This window comes from Acartia tonsa, chromosome 1 (assembly GCF_053477335.1).
Source record: "Acartia tonsa isolate MP-2025a chromosome 1, ASM5347733v1, whole genome shotgun sequence".
NCBI classification, from domain to species: domain Eukaryota; kingdom Metazoa; phylum Arthropoda; class Copepoda; order Calanoida; family Acartiidae; genus Acartia; species Acartia tonsa.
The window spans coordinates 1727401-1753664 of NC_137260.1; the positions used below are offsets into that span (position 1 = coordinate 1727401).

Below are 26264 nucleotides of genomic sequence, written 5' to 3' on the forward strand. Positions count from 1 at the left end.
GAGTATCCCGTTTTATTGTTTTGTTTTGAATAAGACATACACACATACATGTATTGGCACATACACAGGATTTTGCTGGATTTTTACCCAACCCCCGCAAGAAAAAAAATATTTATTTAGGGGGTGTCTACAAAACTTACTAGATTGGGTCACCCAAAGGGGGTAAAAAGCAGACAATTAAACACGCTTAAGATGCTTTAAAAGGTATGTTAATAAGTTACTCAGGGTCTTGATCAGTGTTTATTCAACAACAACCCCTTACTACACGCCCCCGAAGGTTTAATTATGACCTGTGCCAACAAAAGTTCTAAAAACCCTATCCGTGTATCCCTGGGAAAAAAACACAGGGATCCAAAGGGATAAGACAATTGCAGATATATTAATGTAAATTTCCAAAGATATCACACACAAGTACCCCATATCTGTTTATTATAATTAAATCAGTGTTTGAAACATTTAGACACTAATGAACTAACTAATCAGACTTCTATAAAAGATAAAAGTTGTTAAGCCAACAAATAACAAAACGATATTACAAAACTTTGGGGACTAGTGTAATAAACAGCCCAATGTCCGCTCCCTCCCTGAAAAAAACATGCATGGGATTTAAACAAATGGGTAGGAAACAAAAAAAAAGGAGAACAGTAAAGGCGTTCCCTCTAACTTATATGTCTTAGTCAAGGGATACTGTATAGAAAAAATAATTCAACTTCATTAACTTTAAGGGGGGCGTCGGATCTGACACTTTTGCGTAAACAGGGTGCATAGGCTTTGTGTTAGGAGTTAGAGGATAGGTTATTTGGGAAAAAAGTTTACACTTGGGGTATATTTTTCTTATGTTTAAAAAAATTTTTGATAGGTATCCAGGTTCAGGTGCTGCAGGCTGGAAGGTCGTTTCTGGACAGGTATAAATGAAAAAAAAATTATTTGAAGAGTTAGAGATCAACTTATTAATCCAAATATGCATCTTTAGGGATGTTATGAGCATATATGAAGAAAAAATAAAAATCAGCCTCCAGGTTCAGGTACTGCAGGCCTCCAGGTGAATTCTGGACAGGTAAAAACTGAAAATTTTTACTTTTGAAGTTAGAACAAACCTTATTTAACAAAAGTTGCTACTTTATGGATGGTATGAACTAATTTAAAGAAAAATTTGAAATCGGGCTCCAGGTTCAGGTACTGCAGGCATCCAGGTGGATCCTAGACAGGTAAAAACTGAAATTTTTACTTTTAAAGTTAGAGCAAAACTTATTTAACAAAAGTTGCTTCTTTATGGATAGTATTAACTTATTTGAAGAAAAATTTGAAATCAGGCTCCAGGTTCAGGTACTGCAGGCCTCCAGGTGGATTCTGGACAGGTAAAAACTAAAAAATTTCACTTTTAAAGTTAGAGCAAAACTTCTAAATAAAAGTTGCTACTTTATGGATAGTATTAACTCAATTGAAGAAAAATTTGAAATTGGGCTCCAGGTTCAGGTACTGCAGGCCTCCAGGTGGTTCCTGGACAGGTAAAAACAAAAAAATTTCACTTTTAAAGTTAGAGCATAACTTATTTAACAAAAGTTGCTACTTTATGGATAGTATTACCTTAATTTGAAGAAAAATTTGAAATCGGGCTCCAGGTTCAGGTACTGCAGGACTCCAGGTGGATCCTGGACAGGTAAAAACTAAAAATTTTCACTTTTAAAGTTAGAGCATAATTTATTTAACAGAAGTTGCTACTTTATGGATAGTATTAACTCAATTGAAGAAAAATATGAAATCGGGCTCAAGGTTCAGGTACTGCAGGCCTCCAGGTGAATGGTGGACAGGTAAAAACTGAAAATTTTTATTTTTGAAGTTAGAACAAAACTTATTTTACAAAGTTTGCTACTTTATGGATGGTATTAACCAATTTGAAGATAAATTTGAAATCGGGCTCCAGGTTCAGGTACTGCAGGCCTCCATTTGAATTCTGGACAGGTAAAAACTGAAGATTTTTACTTTTGAAGTTAGAACAAAACTTATTTAACAAAAGTTGCTACTTTATGGATAGTATTAACTCATTTGAAGAAAAATTTGAAATCGAGCTCAAATTTCATATGATATACTGAATGCCTGCAGGTGGATTCTGGACATGTAAAAATTAAAATATTTAACTTAAGAGTTAGAACTATATCTATTTAACTAATTCAAAGAGAAATTTAAAATTGGGCTCAAGGTTCAAGTTAAATCCAACCATTTTGTTACATTTTGAACTATATCTGCAAAAATAATATTAACAATCGACTAGAATAAAAATAAAAAATAAACATATTGTCAACAGGTCAGTCACTAAAGGAAGCCTGCAGGAAATACACTGCTCTAACTGCGGTAAAAATCCAACAAGTAGACACAATACCATTAATTTGATACAAAAAAGTTATTGAAGTTTAAGGCTTCGAATTCGGGGAATTAAGCCTAATTGTGGCAGTCTTCCAGCAATTAGAGCCTCGTATTTCCTGCAGGCTTTCTTCAACTATCAAGTATAAAAAAAAAGAATATGAAAACTTTCTTACATAATTAACTTAAAAGTAACAAACAAACCAAACAAATTTTGTTAAAATAGACAAATAGAACTAAGATGCAAGTTAGACATCATCTATTCATTGTCATATTGAATTGCTAATAAAACCACATGTTTCTGCACAAACGTTTCATCAATCTCATGAGGAGCATGAGCATCGTCGTTGAGAAAAAAGCTGTCAAACTCAAAAAGCAATTTTTAAAAATAAGTTTTGCTCTAATTCTAAAGTAATTAAGTACGTTCATTATTAAACTAACCAGAATCCAATTGGAGGCCTAAGCACCTTAACCTTGAGCCCGAAATTTAAATTATTTAATACTAGCCACAAAGTAGCAACTTTTGTTTTAACTTCAAAGGTATTATTTTTAGTTTCTACCTGTCAAGAATCCACCTGGGGACCCGCAGTACCAGAACCGGGAGCCTGATTTCAAATTTATCTTCAAATTGGTTAATACTATCCATAAAGTAGCAACAATTGTTAGATAAGTTAGGCTCTAAATTTAAAAGTGAAAATTTTTAGTTTTTACCTGTCCAGGATCCACCTGTCCAGGATCTGCCTGCAGTACCTGAACCTGGAGCCCGATTTCAAATTTATCTTCAAATAAATTAATACTATTCATAAAGTAGCAAACTTTGTAAAAACAAGTTTTGTTTTAACTTCAAAATTAAAAATTTTCAGTTTTTACCTGTCCAGGATCCACCTGGAGGCCTGTAGTACCTGAACCTGGAGCCCGATTTCAAATTTTTCTTCAATTGAGTTAATACTATCCATAAAGTAGCAACTTCTGTTAAATAAGTTATGCTCTAACTTTAAAAGTGGAAATTTTTAGTTTTTACCTGTCCAGGATCCACCTGGAGTCCTGCAGTACCTGAACCTGGAGCCCGATTTTAAATTTTTCTTCAATTGAGTTAATACTATCCATAAAGTAGCAACTTCTGTTAAATAAGTTATGCTCTAACTTTAAAAGTGAAAATTTTTAGTTTTTACCTGTCCAGGATCCACCTGGATGCCTGCAGTACCTGAACCTGGAGCCCGATTTCAAATTTATCTTCAAATAAATTAATACTATCCATAAAGTAGCAAACTTTGTAAAACAAGTTTTGTTCTAACTTCAAAAATAAAAATTTTCAGTTTTTACCTGTCCAGGATCCACCTGGATGCCTGCAGTACCTGAACCTGGAGCCCGATTTCAAATTTTTCTTTAAATTAGTTCATACCATCCATAAAGTAGCAACTTTTGTTAAATAAGGTTTGTTCTAACTTCAAAAGTAAAAATTTTCTGTTTTTACCTGTCCAGAATTCACCTGGAGGCCTGCAGTACCTGAACCTGGAGGCTGATTTATATTTTCTCTTCATATATGCTCATAACATCCCTAAAGATGCATATTTGGATTAATAAGTTGATCTCTAACTCTTCAAACTAAATTTTTTTTCATTTATACCTGTCCAGAAACGACCTTCCAGCCTGCAGCACCTGAACCTGGATACCTATCAAATTTTTTTTAAATATAAGAAAAATATACCCCAAATGTGAACTTTTTTTCCAAATAACCTATCCTCTAACTCCTAACACAAAGCCTATGCACCCTGTTTACGCAAAAGTGTCAGATCCGACGCCCCCCTTAATACTTCATCCTATAATATAAAGTAGTAAAGTTTTTATGACTGAAGCTATAGATTTCGGAAATACTGTTATAAATTGAACTTTTCATGAAAGCTTTTTAAATGTCTTGGGGTGAGTTTTAGCTATTTGTCTGACCTCCACCACCCCACCTTAGAAGCTGGAGACGAAGCTACTAGTTTCATATAATAAATTAACATACTTAAGTATTTGTTATGTTTTTCCCCTAAAGTTTTACAACTTTTCTTTTAAACATTCGTCTTTATTCCCTGATATTCGCGAAGAAAGGTGTGGTTCTGGAAAAAGGAAATAGAAAAATATGGATTCTAGTAGAGTTATATTTCTAAATATCAAAGTATGATTTCATTAATGGCTGTTTTGAAACTCTTGTGTTGAAATACAGTAATTAATGCTCTAAGAAACAGCCAAGAGGCCTTTTTATGGCGCCTTGATAACAGAATTAAAAATAATAGCAACCCCCCATAACACACAATCCCCCCCCCCCCCCCCATTCCTAACATTTGTGTTGCCCTTTTATGTAAATACTTAAAATTCTCCTCCTATGTGACAGGGAAAAGTTATCTGGAGAAAAAATAAACTCTGGACATCACATGCTATAATATTAAGTAGTAAGGTTATTTTTGTAACTCTGTTAAGATTTTGATAAACACTAAACTAATTAAGTTCTTCATTTTAGAGAACATTCACATAGGTCATGGATGGTTCTTGGTTATTTATTCCTAAATTTAAGTCTTGGGATGGTTTTAAACTATACTGATTCTTCCTTACACTAGATTCTAGGGGTGCAGTCGCTAGCCATTTATACTTTTTTAATAGTTTATATTCACTTTATGTCCTATTTTCTTTTTTGGAATAAATATTCTTTTCTTGATTATGGTTTTAATGAAATATGGGATGAGATTTTGGGGTTATAGAAAGGGAAAAGAAAAAAATGGGAGTGAGGTTGGTGTACTTATTCCTTTTTTGCTATTCATAATCAGGACTCCAGGGGTAGGTTAATGAATATAATTATTCTCTATAACTTTATGACATGAGATAAGAATGGCAATGATTGTTCTAATAGCATTTTTACTACATTGTATAATATTTTAGAGACTTAATTTATCATTTATTTACATATCCCTCCATCGCTAAGCCATTCCTTTTTTGCTATTCATAATCGTTTGATTTATGCAAGATATACAAAGAGAGAGGAATGAAAAACAGAAGCAATTGCAATATCCCTTTTTTGGTTGATGGACCATTAATATCCTACCCCCCCCCCCCCTATTCTTTCTTTATATACACTGCATATGATTAAATCTAAATGGGTATTTTACATTGTAGGGCTTCTTTTAGTCTTTCATAACCTATCCTAACTAAAAAATTGTATATTCTTCTTTTTAAGATTAAAATGTAAGGTGGTTTATTGAGAGGTTCATTGAAAATTTTATGGATACTTAGCAGTAGGAATGTTTTATGGTTCTGCATTGTTTGTTTCCGTGTAATGAGAGCATAGCCTCTCAATAACAGATTTATAATTTATAAAATACAACTAGCGGCTACGACCCTAGAGGCCTGCAGTGGCACTTAAGTTAGCCTCCGCATATTTTCAATGTATTTTATTTTATATTTTTAGAGAGTGGCCCCCTCCCCTAATATAAATATAAACCTTTTAGGACCTAAGAAACTACACTGTAAAGAATAATCATTTTAGTTTAGTAATTAGATCATTTGGTACAGACAGAGTTACAGCCACAGATCCTGGTACTTTTATATTAGAATACATAAAATAAAAAATACATATTTGGTAATCTGAATAATTCAATATTGATTGAAATGAATCACATTTAAGTTTACTAATTCAAAAAAGAGTAAACAGAAAGCAAAATAAAACTTTTAAGCAAATATTTACAAGTTAGTCATATTTAAACAATTTTACTTGAAAAGTTTCTTATTTGAATTGTAAAATTATATAAATTAATATTTTTTCTCAATATGTCAATATAGGTACTTTTGATAAAAAAAATAAAAAAATGGTATATGAATGTGTTAATCACCAATTTCTACGCTTTTTAATGCTATTGAAACGACTTAAAGCATTAAAAAAGTATGATTCCAAGACATATCACCTTATCATATGTTTGCCAACCAATCATGAGTTACGAGAAAAATGCATCAAAATAATACCATCCAATTTGTATCCTTTAAAAATATGTATTTTTAAATAAATTGTTTACCCTATTCAAAGTTAGTTCAAACATCCATCTTTTTTCAATTAGCAAAATTTCAACGTCACGCAAGTCAATAAAAGCTGTCTTAAAACAAAACAAATTTTGTTGACTTAATTTTCTTATTGTTTTAGTCGTCTAATTTTGTAAAAGGGTTAAAATAAAAAAAATCTCGGCCAGCCTAGAAAATGAGGTGGGTAATTTGGAAAACCCAGGGCCGATGATTTAGCCAATTAATTTCATTTGAAATTTCCGAAAATTAAATATTTTGTTGGCGTAGAGTTGTTTTTGTGATGTAGCTGATGGGAAGTGGGTAAGAAGTTGGGAAATAAGGGAAGAGGATTGTGGGTAAATTTTAACTTGGAATTGTTTGACTGAATCACATTCCCTAGTCCCTGGGAAAACCCAACTCCTAAGCTAGCTTCAGAAATCTTACATGGGTCCTTTGCTATTCATTATCAATGTATTGCATAAGGGAGATATTGTTTTCTAACAGTAATCTTAATATTTCACCTATGTCGACTTAAATATCAAACTATTGATTTAATATTTCAATCATCATACATACACTAATAAATTATGAAAGCTTAACTCCAACAATTAAATAACTTAATCAGACAGCAAAGCAAATATCAAATGAACCATTTGTTGTTTTTATAATATTAAAGGGAAACAGATATGTTTTAGGAAAAACAAACAAGTTAAATGTTTTTTTAATTGAGATCAATTTAATTTCATCATTTTCTGAGATCTTAAGGGATAAGACAATCGTCAATTACTTGATATACATCCCAAAAGATAATAACGGCTTTTTCTATTAGTTTTGTTAGACACTACAGTATTTTGGAATAATCCAATCAAAATTTGAAAAGTACCCAAAGTTTTAAGACAACAAATTTAAAACTTTGGATACTAGTGTAATTGGCAGTCCAATGTCAACTCCATTCCTTTTTTTTCTATATATGAATCGTCTACTTTGTATATTCGTCAATCCATTGCTTCATTATGCTTTGCTACTTGTGGATGTTATCAATGCTGTATGTTCTAACTAGCAGCTACGCTCCTAGAGGCCTCTAGGGGCACTTGAGGAGGAGAGAGTCGAATTTAATAACCTAAAAAAATTTTGGGGGGGAGGATATTTCATTTTTTGAGGGGTTTTGGGTGTCCCACCCCCCAAAAAAAATAGTTATAAACCTTCCCGGGACCTATGAGAAGCTACCCTGTTAAGGAGAACCCCATCGGTTCAGCGGTTAGCGAGATCCTTGGGTACAAACATACAGACAAACACACAGATACACAGACAAACAAACATCCTGTTACTTTATTATAAGAATTATTGATTGTTCTTCCTAACTCTTTTCTGTATCTTTACATTAACAACTTCTAACTGATTTCAATGTTCGTAAATCATTTCAAATTTGCGGTTTAAGTTAGTTTCAATTAATTTCAACCAAAACATTAATTAGCTAGAGTGCGAGTGTGTTTGTTTATCAGGGGTTTTAAGGGATAAGACAATGGACGATTAACTGACATAAATCCCTAATGATGATAAATAAAGTTACCCCCGTAGACTTAAATTATTGGTAGGGATGTTTAGACAACACTTGTTTGGAGCCAACCAAACAAAATTTGATAATTGTTTAGCCTAAAAATAAATACAATAACGTGGTTATAAAATATTGGATACCAGTGTAATTTCCAGTCCAACATCCCCTCCCTCCCTGGTGTTTATATTATCTACCCGCAGTAACGCTTTTAATTAATTTTAAATAAAAATTATACATTATAATTTACTATTTTTAAACCGACAACTTATTAATGTTTATTAGTGTGTTTCAAAAAAAGCGAACTTTGGTTGATTGTTTGTAAAAACTGTGTACTAATTGATTCCCTGTCAATATGGTATTAATAAAAGACGTCGTAACCGAAAAAATGTTATTCAATGACATTATATGACTATATACTTGATAGACAACCAACATTTAAGAAAAGAATTCATGTCTGACAAAATATCGACATATCGATTTTGAAAGGTATACTACTATACATCGACTATATGGCTTTAATAAAAAAGGGGAACTAAAAGGATAAGACGAACACTCAACTTACTGAACCAACCAATCAAAATAGAAACTCCCAACGTTATAAAGCCAACAAAATAAAATATGTTATTATAAAACTTTGTGGACTAGAGTAATAAATAGCCCAATGTCCCCTCCAGGGGCGTCCAAGCTTTTTTTTGGGGGGGGGGTAAAAAATTTTAGGGGGGGGGGGTAATTCGTGTTTGGGGGGGGTAAAATGCCGAAATTTTTTTTTACCCCCCCAAATTTTTTACCCCGGGGGTAAAATTTGATTGGGGGGGGTAATTACCCCCCCTAAAGTCTGTTGGGGGGGTAAATACTCCCCCCAAATCTGTTGGGGGGGGTAATTACCCCCCCCAAACTAATTTACCCCGGGGGTAAAATTTTTGGGGGGGGTAATTTAATTATGTAAAAAAAGCACCTACCTAATCTATTAAGTTAATAAGTACTATCCTATAACATAAAGTAGTAAGTAAGGTTTATTTGACTATAGCTTCAGATTTCATTACTTTTAATACTGAGTTCTCCTTTTTAGGAAAGCTTCACATAGATTTCATGATGGTTCCACACTATTATAGGTCAATCCTTTGAGTGGTTTTAGGCTATTTTTCTCCTCCCTTTTTACCCTTTAGAAAACACGAGTTCTTAGATGCTAAGGGCTCCACTACTATTCAAATATATAGTAGTATCTCATTCTTTAGAACATAAAAATACAATAATTAACTCACTAACCAATGAACCAATATAATTATACTTTAAAGTGAAGCGTCTTATAGGTCCTGGTAAGTTTTATAACTAGTTTTGAGACACCCTGACATCCTCCCAAAAGAAATCGCCTATAGAAATTCTTTTTCATTATTTAATGAAATATTTAATTTAGTTAGGTATCTATTTTATGGAATCTTCAGTGCTTTACAATTACATCATAGATCCCCCCCCCCAAAAAAAAAATTTTCAGTAAAATTTTTTTTTAAGAACATTCAATTTGGGGGGGTTAATACCCCCCCCAAAAAAATTTTTTTTAAAGAACATTTATTTTGGGGGGGGTAATTACCCCCCCCAAAATCGTTTGGGGGGGGTAAATACCCCCCCCAAAATCGTTGGAGGTGCCTATGGCACCCCCAAGGTAGGGGTAATTTTTTTTTGGGGGGGGTATTGTTCAAAAAATTTTGGGGGTGCCAAATGGCCCATTACCCCCCCCCTTGGACGCCTATGGTCCCCTCCATCCCTAGGTTTATGGCTTCCATGTGATAAACCTTTGCTGTATGACAAAATGTTGATAACATTCCATGTCAGTGCTAACTACTTATTCTATATGAATATTATGCCAACACAATGCCTCCACGTTCAACTGGGAAGTCTTTTCATGTTTTGAGTAATTTTCTCAACCCAAAGATGATTAATTGAGCTTTGGCGTCGGGTTGTCAGGTTTAATCTACAAAAACACAAGAAAGTTATTATCCAAAAGTAGCTTTATAAGTCAGGGATCTAAGGGATGAGACAATAAATTGATGAATTCCCAATGACGAAACACAAAATTACTCCTTCTGTAGATTACAATTAGTTGTTGAAACGTTTTTACAAACAACTAAATGATTCAACCAATCAAAATTCTATGAAAGTCCCCAAAGTTGCTAAGCCAATGAAAATGAAAACGTTTTGTTTTATAAAACTTTGGGGACTAGTGTAATAAACAGTCTAATGTACCATCCACCCTGTTATTGGCTTTGTAGTCTGATGTTGATTTAATAACAGCACACTTATACCTTTATACTTGACAAATAATAAAACATTACTAGAGCAGTACCAATACAATTTCGTGGATTTTTTATTTACAGTAAAATTACAGCTATGCCTTACTTGTAAGTGTTCAGTGATTATTTATAAAAAATGACTTTGAAATCCGCCTAAAGGGCAGGTTCCTGGGAATTTTGTGGTATTATGGTTTCACATTTTCAACCTTTCTCCAATCACTTTTCCTCCCCTTTTTTCCCATCCCCGACCTGCCAATATCCTTACCCCCTCCCCCCCCACACCCCAACTTTTTATCATTTCCTATTTACAAAGCATATCATTTTTCTTTTAACTTTGGGGTTTTAAATGTTTCATATTGAACAGGAATTTTGAATATTTCAAATATGATTAATGTTGTAGCTTTATCATGGAGGGAGAAGTTAATAGTAGATTATATATAAATATATTATTCGAAGGTTTTAAATCAATAGGATGATTCCAATATGCACTAAAAAGAGCCTGAGTTATCCTAAGTAAGGAAAGACACACCTTTACTGCAAAAATGTTTCGCTTTTAAACAGTAAAATGTTTCTGCAACTTTTTTTGCAGCTTCTGAAACAATTTTTTTTCCTAATTTAAAATTATGCTTGGTATCTTTTTGGAATAATCAATCTTGCGAACACAGAGAGAGAAAAAATCTTTATCTAATTTGTAATTCATTAATTTGGGAGATAAGAATTAATTAAAATAAATTGAAATGTTGTTGACCAAACAAGTGCATAAAAAAAAACACCTTGTTAAACTATTTTCTTGTTGTTATATCGTAAAGGTAATAGATTTATCAGTAAATATGTATAATCCAGACAACTGCCTGATGCAAGTGGTTGTGACCCTTTTTTGTCTGATAGCATATTACTTTCTGTACTTTTGTAGGGACTTTTCTGTGTTTAATTTAGCTGATTTCAAAGACTCAATACAAAATCTGACCGGGTCTTCACCCTCAGGGCAGAGTTATGTAAATATAGCTCATGCCTCTTCTTTTCTTTTACTTTAATGTACGGTCTTTTGTTAGTATAAATTTTATTTAAGTAACAAAATACAAAAAAAATCAATTAATTTCAAATTATGTAATAACTTGAAATTAACTACACAGCATATTATTACCTAAAATTTGAATAAATTATCCTTTTCAATTACATAACATAATTTGATTCAATATGTTGATTTGACTTTGAGCAAATACAAGGATGACAACAACTATAAGTAGCGAAGCAAAAAGACCATGAACGGACAAATGACCAAAGGGAGTTATAAACCATGTTTTAAAAAAAAGGAAGTCACGAAACCTTTAAAAATAAGTGGTTATGTATTTTAAAGCATGAACGACAGACAGACGGACTTGACATTGTTTAAACTATATGCACACATTAATAGAGACCTTCAATGAACGTTTAAATGTTTTTTTTTTAAATAGCAGTCGAGAAAATCATATTTCCTCTATAATATTACGGACTAACTGGCTGACGGACAGACCGACAAAGTTTATTACAGAGTTGCTTCGCTATTAAAAATGCTAGGCACTTAAATTGATTATCCCATTTCATTGATTGTATAATTTGCATGGACATACACATTTTAACATATTCATTGATAGGTAACTACGAGACAAATCTTAATTTTTTACTGGTATGTCTCTGGCAATCAAGAAGACTTCAATCCCCTCACCAAAAAAAGGCTGCTGTTAGAAACCTTGATTGTCTGACCTTTATCTGGACGTTCCATTTTTTTATTCCCTTTAATTATTTTTTATTTGTGACAGTCCAATAGACGTCCATGTGAGGTTGGTTAACTCCACCTCAAACTTTGAAACCCCTCATTTAACCAACTTAAACTTTTATAAAGTACATTAAATTACCCCCCAAAAATCTTTTAACCCCATTTTTACACCCCTCAAAATAAAAAGGTTGGACGTCCCTGAAGATTTTAATAAAACATCCTTTTATCCATACTCCTGGCTAAAAGCATTCATAGTATCTATCCCTATATCCCTGGTTGATATCAGGAATCTTAAGGGATAAGACAATGACCGATAAATTAATTTACCTCCCCAATATAAATTTTAAAAAATACTACATCTGTAGATTACAATTAGTGGTTGAAACGTTTAGTCACTTTATAAACTAAAGTTGTTGAGCAAAACGAATAAGAAAACTTGATTTTATAACTTTAGTGTAATAACCAATGCAATACCCCCTTCCTCCCTGGTTGATATGCATGCATAATCCCTGATTCAGATGGGAATGAAAGATGCGGAACATGAGATCAGACTAGTCATTGCAGGAATAAAGGGAATATCACTGGTACCCTAAGTTTTATAAAATTATTCATTGGCTCAAAAACTTTCGGAAGTTGTATTGAATTTTGATTGGATTGTTCAAAACTATCATATTCTAAACTTTTCAACTAACAATTTTACAGATGTCTAAATTTTGTTTATTATCATTGGGGATTTTGTCCTGTGAATTCTCCAGCTAATAACCTATCCCTGGCCTCCCTGAGTGGAGGAGGGGATAAAAAGTTTGTGCAATTTAAGTGTGCAAGCACATTCAATAGTTGTTGGATCCAATCCTGAGATGTGCAAACAAAAATTTTAAGATATATGTATTTGGAATAGCGTAATAATGGTTCTATAGATTAATCTGTACTGTATAACCTTAGCAAATTGTAACTAATGCAAAATTATTCAAAAGTAAGTTATACTTTTCATTAAAGATACAACAAAACAGAAAGTAGACAATGACCGATGAATTGATATACATCCCCAAGTATGATACACAAAATTACCCTTTCAGTAGATTACAATTAGTGGTTAAAAATTTGAACACACTACTAAAATAACCAACCAATGAAAATGCAATAATTGTCCCCAAAGTTGTTAAGCTAACGAGTAAGAAAAAGTTATTATAAAACATTGGGGACTAGTGTCTCCTCTTTACCTGCATTTGAAATTTTACTTTCATTTGCTGGACTGCAAAAACTGTATCAAGGGTTGAGGGTGGGTTTTTTCAAGGGGGCGGGAAAAAACGCTTTGGCACGCATGGATACACTGCGCATAGCTGCAAGGTATTTGTTATTAAGGTTGGGGAATAAATAACGCAATCTTTACATGATTCAAATAGGATAAAATTATTTTTTTTAAATAATTTTTTTTGCTAATTTTTAATTGAGTTGATTATTAAAGAAAACTATATTGGAATAATTGGGAATCTAAAGGGTTAAGATAATGGCCGATAAATTGATTTTATACCCAATGATGATACACAAAATCACCCCAACTCTAGATTACAATTAGTGGTTGAAAAATTCAAGTCTCCAAAGTTGTTAAGTAAACGTTATCATAAAACTTTGGGGACTAGTGTAATAATCAGCTTAATGTCCCATAACTCCTTGAGAATATTTCAATAATTTCCAACTTGTAGTTGATTAGCCCTGAAAGGAATAAAAAAAATGTAGATAGGCATGTGCAAATTATCAATACAATACAAAACTTAAAAATTCATATCTTTTAAATCTTTTAAGATCAAGTCATTTTTTTGCAAAATGATCTTACATATTTTATTCATGCATTTTTTTCAGCTTAAATTATGCAACAAAATATATAAAGAATCAAAAATGAAAAAAAAACTTCAAATTAGTAGATAATAAATGATGAGCTTTTCAATTTACTGAAATCAAAGAAATTCTGACAAAATTGTAATAAGATAGTTGGTAAAAAATATCATTTTGTTACTTTTATAAGAATTATTAGTATCGAAGCTACTATTTAATTCAAAACATCCGCTAAATAACTTCGTCCCAATATCCACCTATGATTGTTTTATTCGCTAATAATAGATGTTGTCATCCTTGTCGCGGAATAAGTTACCTCAATAAACGGCTTGGTGGCCGAGCCGCGTAGAATGTATATAAGAACAATTTAAAAGAAAGGGAAAATTTAGCAAATAGAGATAGAGAAAAGGAATAAAGGGAGAGAAAAGTGAGAAAGAAAGAATATGTAAGGTGAGTGAGAGTTAAAAAAAAAAGGATGTACGTACAAGAAAAAAAACAAAGATGAAAACATACATAAATAGCAAAGCACATAAAATCATGGAATGTATAAACGGACTAAGTAATGTTTATATCTTTTGAAGTATGACTGACAGACAGGCGTAAAAACCAATTCTGAGACTAGATGCGCACATGTCATTTGAGTTTTTAATGAAAATTTTAGCTCTCTATCTTAGCGTTACGGGCTGACTGTCAGACGGACTAACTGACGAAATATAAAGTAAATTATAAAGTAGCTACGTTATAAAAAAAAGTGTGAGAGACGTGACATGAAGAAATTTTGATAATTAGTCAACAACTTTCAAGCTTTTACAACATTCACATCAACATTAAGACCTCAAAACCCTTTACAAACGAGTAATTATCTTTGGAATGAAGTTTTACATTTACATTTTCGCCTTTTATAATATACCTTGTTGTCTTAGGAACCATTATTCCCAAAATCAGATAAATCTGTTAACTATATGATACACGAAATTGATGTTAAATGGATAGTAATTGCTTTTAAAGATTTGAAAATAATGTCTGTTTTAGGCTGTAATGGATTATGGGTTAATGACTTTACAACAATTTTTTTAGTAGAACTTTTTACTTTTGTGGAAATTTCAAAGTTGGTCTAATTTTTTTCTTCCTTAAATAGGAAAACTAGATAATTAAGTTCTTTTATTATTGGCGGAAAACTTAGATCAAATATAATTTGGCAGAATTCAAAAAGCAGTATTTGTATTGTAATTTTTAAATTACCATAGGAAATTCCAGAAACTTCTAGGATGTAATTTTTTGTGTTTTCATTAATCATTAAAAAAGGGATCTGTTTCTGCTAATTTGATTATTAGCAATATTTCAAACAAAAGCTAATTATACTACAAGTAAAATTTAAGTAACATTTTTTGCAAATTTTCTAATTATAATTATGGCCTATCTTTTCAGCTAGGTTTAGGTTAATAAGCAACAGTTTCTTATGCTTCGCTGATAAACAAAACCTAAAGATGAATAGATAGATAATGAAAAATTGAAATAAAACATTGTTTCCAAGGGATAAGACAATAGATGATAAAATTATGCATATCCCCATAATAATGAATAATACTTCCCCTTCTGAGGAAAATTTGAAAATTGCTAGTTTTTACCAACCAATCTAGTCTAATGTTTCCTTCCTCTCTGTTTTTTTTTCATTAAAATTACACCAATAAAAATACATAATTTGGGGGATGAATCATTTATTGTTCATTGTTTTACCCCTCCTGAGCATCTTTATACATAGATAGATAGATAGATTTAATAGATACAAAAGAAGAATTAATGCAAAGGGGGAAGGATGCGCATCTTGCTTTCAAACAGAAATTTTACAACTATCAGCAGCACTGATTGTTCTTCTAGAAAATATAATAAATGAAGTGTTGTTACATATTTGTATTGCCGTGAAGGCTTTCCTTGAGCTTCTTTGTCAAAAACCCATAGGACGTCTAACCCTTATCCCAATGCAGTAAAGACGACAATTTCTCTTTCCCTCCGGTCACTAATCAGCGCGGCATGATGCGCATTGTTTTGGCTCCGACGCGCCTATTCTTTTGTTTCTAACAATATTTTAAATGGTTCTTTTCATAAAGTAGATATAACTAAGCGTATGTATAACATCCAGATAATAAATTGGTTTTTTATCTGTTCGGTGTCACTTTAAATAACAAAATATATTTTCTTTTAAAGAGTATTAATGCATTACCTTGAAAAGTTATTACTTCCAGCAAAAGGTTCTGAAATCAAAGTGTAGGTAATCTGTTGAATGTTACTTTGTTACACCACATGGACTGCAGCCTCGCCCTTAAGTGGTAGTTCAAAAGGAATATCTAAATCTTCGTCTATTTCAAATATTTTTTAGTGAAGCTTATTCCATGTCCCTGTGTTAAATTGAGATATTCAGCCAACGCTCTGATAAACACGAACAACACTCTTCTTTCATTGGGGAGGGAATCCCCCGCCAATTAGCATCATTAATTTTTATCACAATGACCATCAAAAAATTAAATGCTGAAATTCATTAATTAACCACAGAAAAAAATAAAAAACACAACAGCGCAAAAGTAACAATGGAAAGTCATAAATAAAAAAAGGGAAAGGTTTTCATGATAAAATGTTATCTTTTATCATATTTTGAATGGTTGATACAAACTTTTGGACCAATAGTTTTAAGCTTTAGTCTTTCATCATTGAGGATGGAATAGTTATTTCTCGCATCGTATTATAAACATCGTATTCCGTGGATATAGAATGTACAATTATGAAATTAAAACTAGTTTTTTTAGCCCCGAGGTGCCGAAGGCACCGGCTAAAAAACTGGTTTTAATCTTATGATTGTACATTTTTATATTCGTAGAAAACTGGATATAATACGATGCTAGACATAGTTTTTTCGTATGGATGAGAACCGGTTCCTATCCACCGGATTCGAATGAATACGAGAAAAATAATTATCCTTTATTGTCTTTCCTTTAAGAATTTTTTTTGGAATATTTATTCTAAAGTGTAGGTAGGTTGCTTCAGCTTGCATGGAAAGATAAATTGTTAGAAAGCAATTAATTACTCAAAATAATATTAAGATTCTTATAATTTTTTAAAGTATACTTTGTTGAATTGTATATATTTATGAATGGTTTTAGATAATACTCTTTTTATAACTTCATATACATTTATTAGTCTATATATTCAATATTTACAATACTACCTAACAATCAAATCATAATTCATTTTATCCTTTTTATCTATTTTAATATATTAATCTACCTATCCATCTAATTACCTAATTAAGTAAACAATTAGATGTCTAATAATCTATTTATCTGACTGCAGAGGCTAGGCTATTCTCCATGTTCAGGTTTCCAGACAGCAACAGGGTCCATTTCCAATAATCTATCTAATAATCAATTTATCTATCTAGGTACAAGAGAGCCAGTGGTACCGCAGAGGCTAGGCTGTTCTCCATGTTCAGGTTTCCAGACATCAACAGGGTCCATTTCTAATTATCTATCTAATAATCTATATATCTGTCTAGGTACAAGAGAGCTAGTGGTACCGCAGAGGCTAGGCTAGTCTCCGTGTTCAGGTTTCCAGACAGCAACAGTGTCCATTCCTAATTATCTATCTAATAATCTACATATCTGTCTAGGTACAAGAGAGCCAGTGGTACCGCAGAGGCTAGGTTGTTCTCCATGTTCAGGTTTCCAGACAGCAACAGGGTCCATTTCCAATGTGATATCGTCATCTGTAAAGGTAATAAAATAAATATAAAAAGTCTAGATAATTAATCACTTAATTAGACCAATAGCAATACAAAACACATTATAGCTTTTTACAAAAAAGTTTACATTTTGAAAGGGCAGTTATTTTTTTCATTTCTAGTGACTAAATAAAAAAAAACCTAGAATTCTAGAAAAATTTTGTTTATATTGGACAGATGATTGTGCCTGATTTAATATCTAGGGTAATACATCTATTGGCAATACATTGATTATAAAGAATTTACTCCATTATCTACTTGATACTTGATGAAAATTGTCTCTTTTAGATTTACTATTTTTTTGTAAATTCAAATATTCCATTTTTTTCAGAATAAATTATATAACTTTTAACCTACATTTAAAAAGAATTAGGTTTATCTAACGTTGATCTATCCCTGTCTTAATAGCAATTTATCCTGAGGAGTAGTAAGAAATATGATGTATATTAAGTATGTAATTTCTAACATCATTATCTAGTAGGGTGACAAAAACTATGTACATCACTATGTGGACGGAATACAAATTTGGTTAATTCGCTTTTACTGCAAGTGAACAAATAATGACTCCCCCCCCCCCCCCTAATCATCAATCATATTTATCTACTTACTACTAAACCCCTAGGGCCGATTTTTTCTCTCTTGATAGGGTGGAGGTCCCCCTTAAAATAGTTATAAACCTTAAGAACCTATAAGAAGCTTGACTGTAAAGGAGAACCATATAGGTTCAGTTGATAACAACATCGTTCGAAATAGACACAAAAATATAGACAGAAATCAGACATCCTGTTACTTTTATATAAGGCTTGAACTTTGTACAATTTTGGAGGGCAAGGCAGACTTTTGTAAAATAAAGGAATTCACATATTTTTCAACCCACGCAAAAATATGTCTTAAGCTGCAAAAACAAACCTAATATATTGCTTAATTTATCAAGTAGGATATTAACATTAAAGAAAATCTATTCTACCTCCATCAATATTAACTATTAGTTTGAGAATAATAGCCAACTTCTACAACTAAAAGACGAACGTCCAAACGTCCTGTTATGTATATTGTGTTAAAATGATACAATTAATAATTGTTTATACATCATTTGATATGGTTGTCTTTTGTCCCTTTGTTGTTAGTTTGTTATCAATAATAACATATATGTATTTTTTTGTATAATTATCCAATTTGTTTAGAAGAAAAATACCGTTTTAACGCCAATGGCGAAATCATCTAATTTTGACAAATATGCCTTAAAGTAATTTTCATTTCATGGAGTTTCTATAAATTTAATTTAAAGACAGTACATACTATAGTTTCAGAAATAATCAGATATAAATTTTAAAGCAACATATAAAAATGCAATTACCTTACCAATTCATAGAGTAGCTTCGCTAATAATATGTATTAATACAGAAATGAAATCATTAAAACAAATATAATTTTGTTATTGATATATCATTAATTGTTAATTTAAAAAAAAAAGTATTAGAATACTATAATAATTATTCTTTATTGTTGTAAATATGGAGAAAGAAAAATTTATCTCTTTTATTAAACTGGAATTAATCCGTTAAATTTTCATTTTATTATTATAGGAGGCTGTCTATATTACGATGCGATAAATGTTTAAAATTTGCTGTCTATGTGTACACATTTATGACAAATTGCAATAATTTGATGTATGAATAGTCATTTTTTGCCAACATTTTTTGTTGGTTTTCTAAATTTGTCATTGTTTGCTGTTTCCATTGTTGTTCTATTTTTAGTAGCGAAGCTACTCTATACTAGTCTGGGTGCGTCTATTTGTAGGTTTGACGACTTACATTTTTTTAACTTACTGTTTTTATGGTCTTTTTTCTCTATCTTTCACAGTGTTTTACAATGGATTTATTATTACATGGATTTTACACCAGATTATTATGTACTCTAATAAAGGGGAGGTATTTTGTAGGTAATAACGATCCCTACATTCATCCCCTTTACCTCATCCCCTCCCCTCCTACCAGATGAACGAACTGACCAATAAATGAGGTCCATGTTAGCAAACTAAATTGAGGACAAATTTCCCCCTGTCATAATATCCATGTATATTCTACATCCAATATTATTTTTCTAATATAAATCTAAAAGAGCTTCGCTCTTTTGGAGTTAGTAGTCCTAGTTCTATTCTAGCAATTTTATACATCAATAAACATAGATAAAATAAACAGAAAAATAGAAAAAGTTTTGATAAATTTTGGTGTAATAAGAACAAAGTAATGACACCTGAAATTTTTGTTTTCTTTAAATTTTTATAAAAAGAAAACTTAAATATAATAAAATTTGCGAATCTTTCGAAATAAAATGCTTTAAATTGAAAATAAGTGTTATTCCTTATCCTCCTAGGATCCAAATCCAAAAGTCATTAATATAACCATTTATTAAATGTTCAAAAAGTAGAAAAAAAAATTCATTAAAGATTATTGATTTGCAATGCCATCTGAATTATATCTTGTTGGCAAGCTTCACATAGGTAGTGTAAAGGTTTTAGGCTATTTTCTTTTCAGATTTAGGCTATTTTTTTAACTCATGTGTTTCCTTTAAATACCTTGGTTGCTAGTGGCGTATCCGCTAGTATAAATATACAATGTTTGTATTGTTGTAAAGATTTATTTATCTATTTAAATGTTATATTATTACAGGTGCCTGTTCGATGCCCGATTGTTCACAAACCGACTTTGAACAAGTCCCCGCTCCTCAAGTAAGTTTTTTCTTCTGAATTTCCTAGATTTTTTCTTTTTTTACTTTATTTGTTTGTTTCATCTAAAAGGTTTAGTGAGTTAATTTTGCTTTTTTACTGAGAAAGGAAGAGTTATTTATCGTATCGTATTATAGATAGCTTTCCGCAGATAATATAATAAAAAAATTTAAGATTAAAACCCGTAGGCCCATTCTACCAAAAATGGTATTGATTTTGTTATTTTTCTTCATTAATCGAAGAAAATTGTCAGTAATACAATGGTTTTCATGATTATTCAGTGGTTATTAGTCGATTTCGGAACCATATTGGAGAATATGTATTAATGACTGATTTTTATCTTCTTGATTCTTACGTATTGTGATTATTTTTAGGCCAGATCCTTAGAGGAGCCGAAGGCGGATGCCCTAACCCAGCCCCCAGATGATGGAGCCCTCATGGCATCCTACTCAGTATTTGTCGTGGAACCAGGCACCCTGCCAGGTACAGTTTTTTGTTCATGAATAAAGGAGTTGAATTGCTATAAATGTTTAATAAAACAACATATATCCATGTGTGCTTAGTCGAGCACAAAAATCCTCCTCCAGCCCCTTTTTTTGTCAAAAATTGAGATAAAGAGAGGGGGGGTTTCGTTTGTCTGGTTATTTCCCTTGGGTAGGTTAGGTTATTTTGGGTACCTGTTAGCCCCTGCTAGACTGGTAGGGGATTTGGCACAGAAAAAATACTCAACATCCCATTTTTTCAATTTTTAATATTTACAGTGACTTCAATGCAAAAGAAAGAAATATCGTAAATTAAAGATTCAAATAATACTGACATAATACAGAAAATGAATGCCAAAAAAATTCAAAATATTAAGACTAAAGTTGTTATATCAAGATTAATTAACCCTCCAATCTTTTCATTTAAAAGTTTCAATTCATTAAAAAAAAGCTTTAAAACTATGCTTTACTATCTAAGTATGGAGTAAACTAATTGTATATGTTAGTGTTTTATGTATGAAGATTCTTCTTTAAATAGTTTGGTCTAAAGTTATTCGTTTTGGTATTAACACAGTAGTATATAAGCTACCAAAAAATATGTTTGTGCTGTAATTGTAACAAACAAAGTATCTATGGCAACCGCCTGTAGTATTTTTAGTGCCAAACAACAACAAACCACAACTAAACTGTTTGAACAGTTTTACAACAGCTATTTGTAATCCGTAAATTTTCATTGGTTTAGTAAAGCAGCTACATCATTAAATTGTTCTTTTTGGTTCCATTTCTTATAATAGCGAAGTTCCTCTATATTATAGTTGTCCGTATGTCTGTACAGATAAGGTGGAAACGTTTGTCTGTTTGACAGCATTTTATACATATTTTTTAAGGGAAAAACTAGTACCTACTTTTATTTCATTTGTAAATCTTTTCAATAAAATAAAAAATACGAATTTTTGTATATCTTTGAAATCCCTTTATTTAATATTTAAACAATGTTTTGTAAAGAATTTATCAAAAAATAAATTCACAAAGAATGTATGGAAAAAATGCACCAAAATACAATAGAATATGAAGCTTAAAGTGTCAGGAAAAAGGGATAGATAAATGGATAATACATAGCTTTGTTCAAAATAGTTTTAAAAATAATTATTTAAACAAAACGATAAATCATAGAGTAAATAATCTTTTGGGAAAAATGTTAATTTGTCTTCTATTGCTCTATCCAAAAGTCCCTGTCTCAAAGTTCAGAAAATAATGATATAGCAAAAGGCGAGTTAGAATAGATATACAGACCCAGAATCTTAAGGGATAAGACAATGGACAATAAATTGATGTACACGTGCCCAATGAAAAATTATTAATTGGGCAGTTTAGACACTGCAAATTTGAACCAGCAAATAAAGCTTAAATACAAGGACCCAAAGTTTTAAAGCCAACTTTGGGTACCAATGTAGTTTTAAGTCTGATTTCCACTCCCTTCCTTAAAGTAGGCACAGTGAAAATTATTCAGTGATTCTATTAGCATTAAAATATAACTCCCCCCCCCCCTCCCCTATATCTCCATGTATATTTCTTTTCTTTTAAGGTGGTAAAAATGGTTTATCTTTATATTACTTTTTTTTACAAACAATACATGATTCAACCCACTGAATATGAATCTATGTCTAAAAGTGGATGTGTGTATATAAGTGCAATTGCTTTTTGTATATATACAGCGAAGTGCAGTTTATTAGAACAGTTTTTAAAAGAATTTTTCAGTAAAAATTGTGCTTTATCGACCAATGTAAGTAAAGATAGAAAGGGGGGGGCGAAAGTGACACTTTTTGAAACCAAAACTAAAAGTCAACAAAGGAACTCAACTAAAAAAGGAGTTACAGGTCTGAGACTTTGCATGGCAGTTGCTTTATAGGAGTACAATATGGAACTGTGAAGAAACGGCGGCGCAACCGCCGGAAACCGCCGTTTCCCGCCGAATTTTTTTTTGCCTTTTCTCGGCGGTTTTCGGCGGTTGCGCCGCCGTTTCTTCACAGTTCCATATTGTACCCATATAAAGCAACTGCCATGCAAAATGTCAGACCTGTAACTCTTTTTTTAGATGAGTTCCTTTGACTTTTAGTTTTGGTTTCAAAAAGTGTCACTTTCGCCCCCCCCCCCCCCCCTTTTATCATTTTCTAATTGGTTGTCATTAATAATTTCATTTTAAAGTTGTAGAAAAAGTTTGGGATTTTAGATTTATTATTCATTTCAAATCAGTATCTCCCCTTTTATGATATAAATATAGTTAAAAACCTGCCAACAATTGCAGTAGAGAGGAAAACACTCGCTTCTCTTTTGGGCCTCTCAATCACATTTAGGTTTTTTTAAGGTTCACTTTAAGCCTTAATTGTTAAGGGTACTTAAAATATCTGAAACTGTTATCAAATTGAATAAAAAATTCATAGAAAACATGAAAAATATTATGAATTTGTCTGATGTTAAAGATCTTGAAAATTGCTCCTCTGAATTGATTGTACTTTACAGGGAAGCTTTGTACATATATCTTTGGGTAGTTTTAAGCTATATTTTCTAACCTTCTCCATCTTTCCCTAGAGGCTAGGGGCATACCAACTAGTATAATTAAAGGCACATTAGTTTAGAATCAATTATTTAAGATATTTTCATCTTCCACAAATGTAAAATAAACATATATAATAATAACTATTATATTTCACTAGAATATTGAAGGGAATATTATTTACTAGCGGCAACTCCACCTAGAAGCCTCTAGGGGCACTTAATGTAGAAGGGGGGAAAGTCGACCTCATCCCATTTTAAATTTGAGTTTCAAAAGAGTAAAAAAATTTTTTGGAGGGGAAGGGGGGTGAAGACACCCTCACCAAAAAAAAACTTTCCAGGACCTATAAGAAGCTTCACTGTAAAGGAGAACAATATCGGTTAGCGAGATCCTTCGGGACAGACAAAAAACACTTACTATTTTATATAATATGATTATTTTAAACAACCCAAACAATCATCTCATACAAAGACATCCTATTACTTTCAATAAAAAGGGTTATTATTTCTTTTTGGCTCCTTCACCAGAAGAAAAAAAGTGTCTGTTTTAAGAAAAGGCAGTGCCCGGCATTATTTTAATGGTTGGCAAAAAAATACATAAATCATAAAAGGTGTACGTACATTTCCGCCTGAAAATCCAAATTCAAATTAATACTATCACAAAAATAGAATAGCAGTGTACACCACGAATAATTCAATTGACTTTACATTGATTTACGTAGCCAGTGATGATAAACAAAATTGCACATTTTATACATAAATTGTTGGTTAAAAAGTTTGGAAACAGTGAGTTTGAACCTTCCAGTGGTACATACTCCAAATTTTAGATAATGTCAAATTATGGAAGAAGTAGACATATTAATACATAAAAATATTAAATTTTTCCTTTACATCTCAATAGAAAATTGTCATTATTGCCTAGAGTTACCTATTCTTAAAGAATTCTTAATTTTGGCTATGGAATCATTTGCTATATGGAAGATGCCTTTTTTTAATTATAGGCATATTGCTGTCTTGATATTCATATTTTGGCTGTTATATTGTTTCGTGCTAAAGTGATGAAACACTATACTAAAGGTCTCTTTTCTTACTCCCCATACCCCGTTATTGCTATTTCTTCTTCCTTATTTCTCTTCTAGTATTCTCACAAAATTTATAAAAATAAATATAGACACAATAACGTAGAAATACCCAGATATAGAGGGGACAATGAAATGTTTATTACACTAGTCCCTAAAGTTTTATAATATTGTTTTCTTATTCGTTTGCTTAACAACTTTGGAGACTTTAGTAAATATTGATTGGTTGAATCATTAAGTTAAAGTGTTAAAACGTTTTAACCACTGATTTTAATTTACAAAAGGGGTAATTTTGTTTATCATCATTGGGGATGTGAATCAATAAATCGGTCATTGTCTTATCCCTTTAGATCCCTGAGAAAACCTCTTTTTCACATATCAGGTATTAATAGAAAAGTTAGATTTTAAACTTTTCTACCAATAAATAATGTATTATTATCTTTGTTGATGACAAAATTTTCTTTTATCTATAATACAAAGTAGAACGATGTCTGTCTGTCCGTCTGTCCGTCTGTCTGTCTGTCCCTTAAGATCTCGGTAACCACTGAACCGTTCAGATTCTATTCTTCAGGGTAAATACCTATTGGTCCTGTGCTGGTTTTAAGCTATTTTCTTGGGGGGTGGGACGCCCCAAACCCCCCAAAAAACAAAAAATCCCCCCCCATTTTTTTTTTTTTTTTTTTTGCTTAAGATTTCATTGGTCCTTTAACGAATTTCGCCCTAATTTTTTTATCATCCCTTGGGGCAAAACCCCTAGAGGCTAGGGGCGAAGCCGCTAGTTACAATTATAATTTAATAATGTTTACAATATACAGTTTAATTCTCCCTCGATTTTTTAAGTGATCATCTAGAGAATCCAGAATATTAGGTTAAGTAACAGACAACCAACCCTTTGATTGTACTACCTTTGTCTGAGAAGTCCCAACTGTACAATTGCAAGGTTATGATTTGCGCATGTTTATGAGCCAAGGCATTCTTCCTACTCTAACTATTAATGTTACGGACCTGACATAGCAGTAGTTTTATACAGTTTATGGGAACACCCCCTGAATTTAATTCCCAGGCCCATTTTCTTATACTTTGTCCACCCATGCCACGTAACTTTCTCACATATGTATTATCAGGGAGATTAGGGGATAAGACAACAAATGATAGGTTGGTGTATATACCCATTGCTTGGTGATAACTCATAAATAAAACTACAGTTATGTAGATTAAAATTGTTGGTGGAAATGTTTGGACATTAAACCATATCAAAATAGCTGAATACCTGCCCCTATCCCTGTGAAACTAAGAGTGTAAAAATTGACCTCTCGCCTCCCTCCATGTAAATTTTTATAAACCTTATCAAAATAGCTAAAAACCAGCCCCTATCCCTGTGGAACTAAGAGTGTAAAAATTGACCTCTCGCCTCCCTCCTTATAAATTACTATAAACCTCTAAATGGCTGAAAACCTGTCCCTATCCCTGTGAAACTAAGAGTGTAAATTGACCTTTCGCCTCCCTCTTCATAGATTACTCTAAATCATATTAAATTGCTGAAAACCTGTCTCTATCCATGTGAAACTAAGAGTGTAAATTGATCTCTCGCCTCCCTCTTCATAGATTACTCTAAATCTTATTAAATAGCTGAAAACCTGCACCTATCCCTGTAAAACTAAGAGTGTAAAAATTGACCTCTCGCCTCCCTCCTTATAAATTACTCTAAACCATTTTAAAATAGCTAAAAACCTGCACATATCCGTGTGGAACTAAGAGTGTAAAAATTTACCTCTCGCCTCCCTCCTTATAAACTACCTTTACTAAAATAGCTGAAAACCTGCACCTA

The 26264-nt window shown here is 31.9% G+C and overlaps 1 protein-coding gene across 4 annotated transcripts in view; it reads left to right on the forward strand.

Moving 5' to 3' along the window:
* LOC145327256 (uncharacterized) overlaps positions 1-26264 on the forward strand; it is a 198595-nt gene that overhangs the window by 155333 nt on the left and 16998 nt on the right. For 3 of the 4 annotated variants that reach the window (XM_080170883.1, XM_080170977.1, XM_080171037.1), the window contains exons 8-11: positions 17256-17306; positions 17535-17587; positions 20267-20325; positions 20697-20805. In XM_080170883.1, the coding sequence (XP_080027009.1) occupies positions 17256-17306; positions 17535-17587; positions 20267-20325; positions 20697-20805 (272 nt within the window). Of the gene's footprint in view, positions 1-17255; positions 17307-17483; positions 17588-20266; positions 20326-20696; positions 20806-26264 lie in introns of all 4 variants that reach the window. The other variant, XM_080170958.1, reaches the window with a different exon arrangement.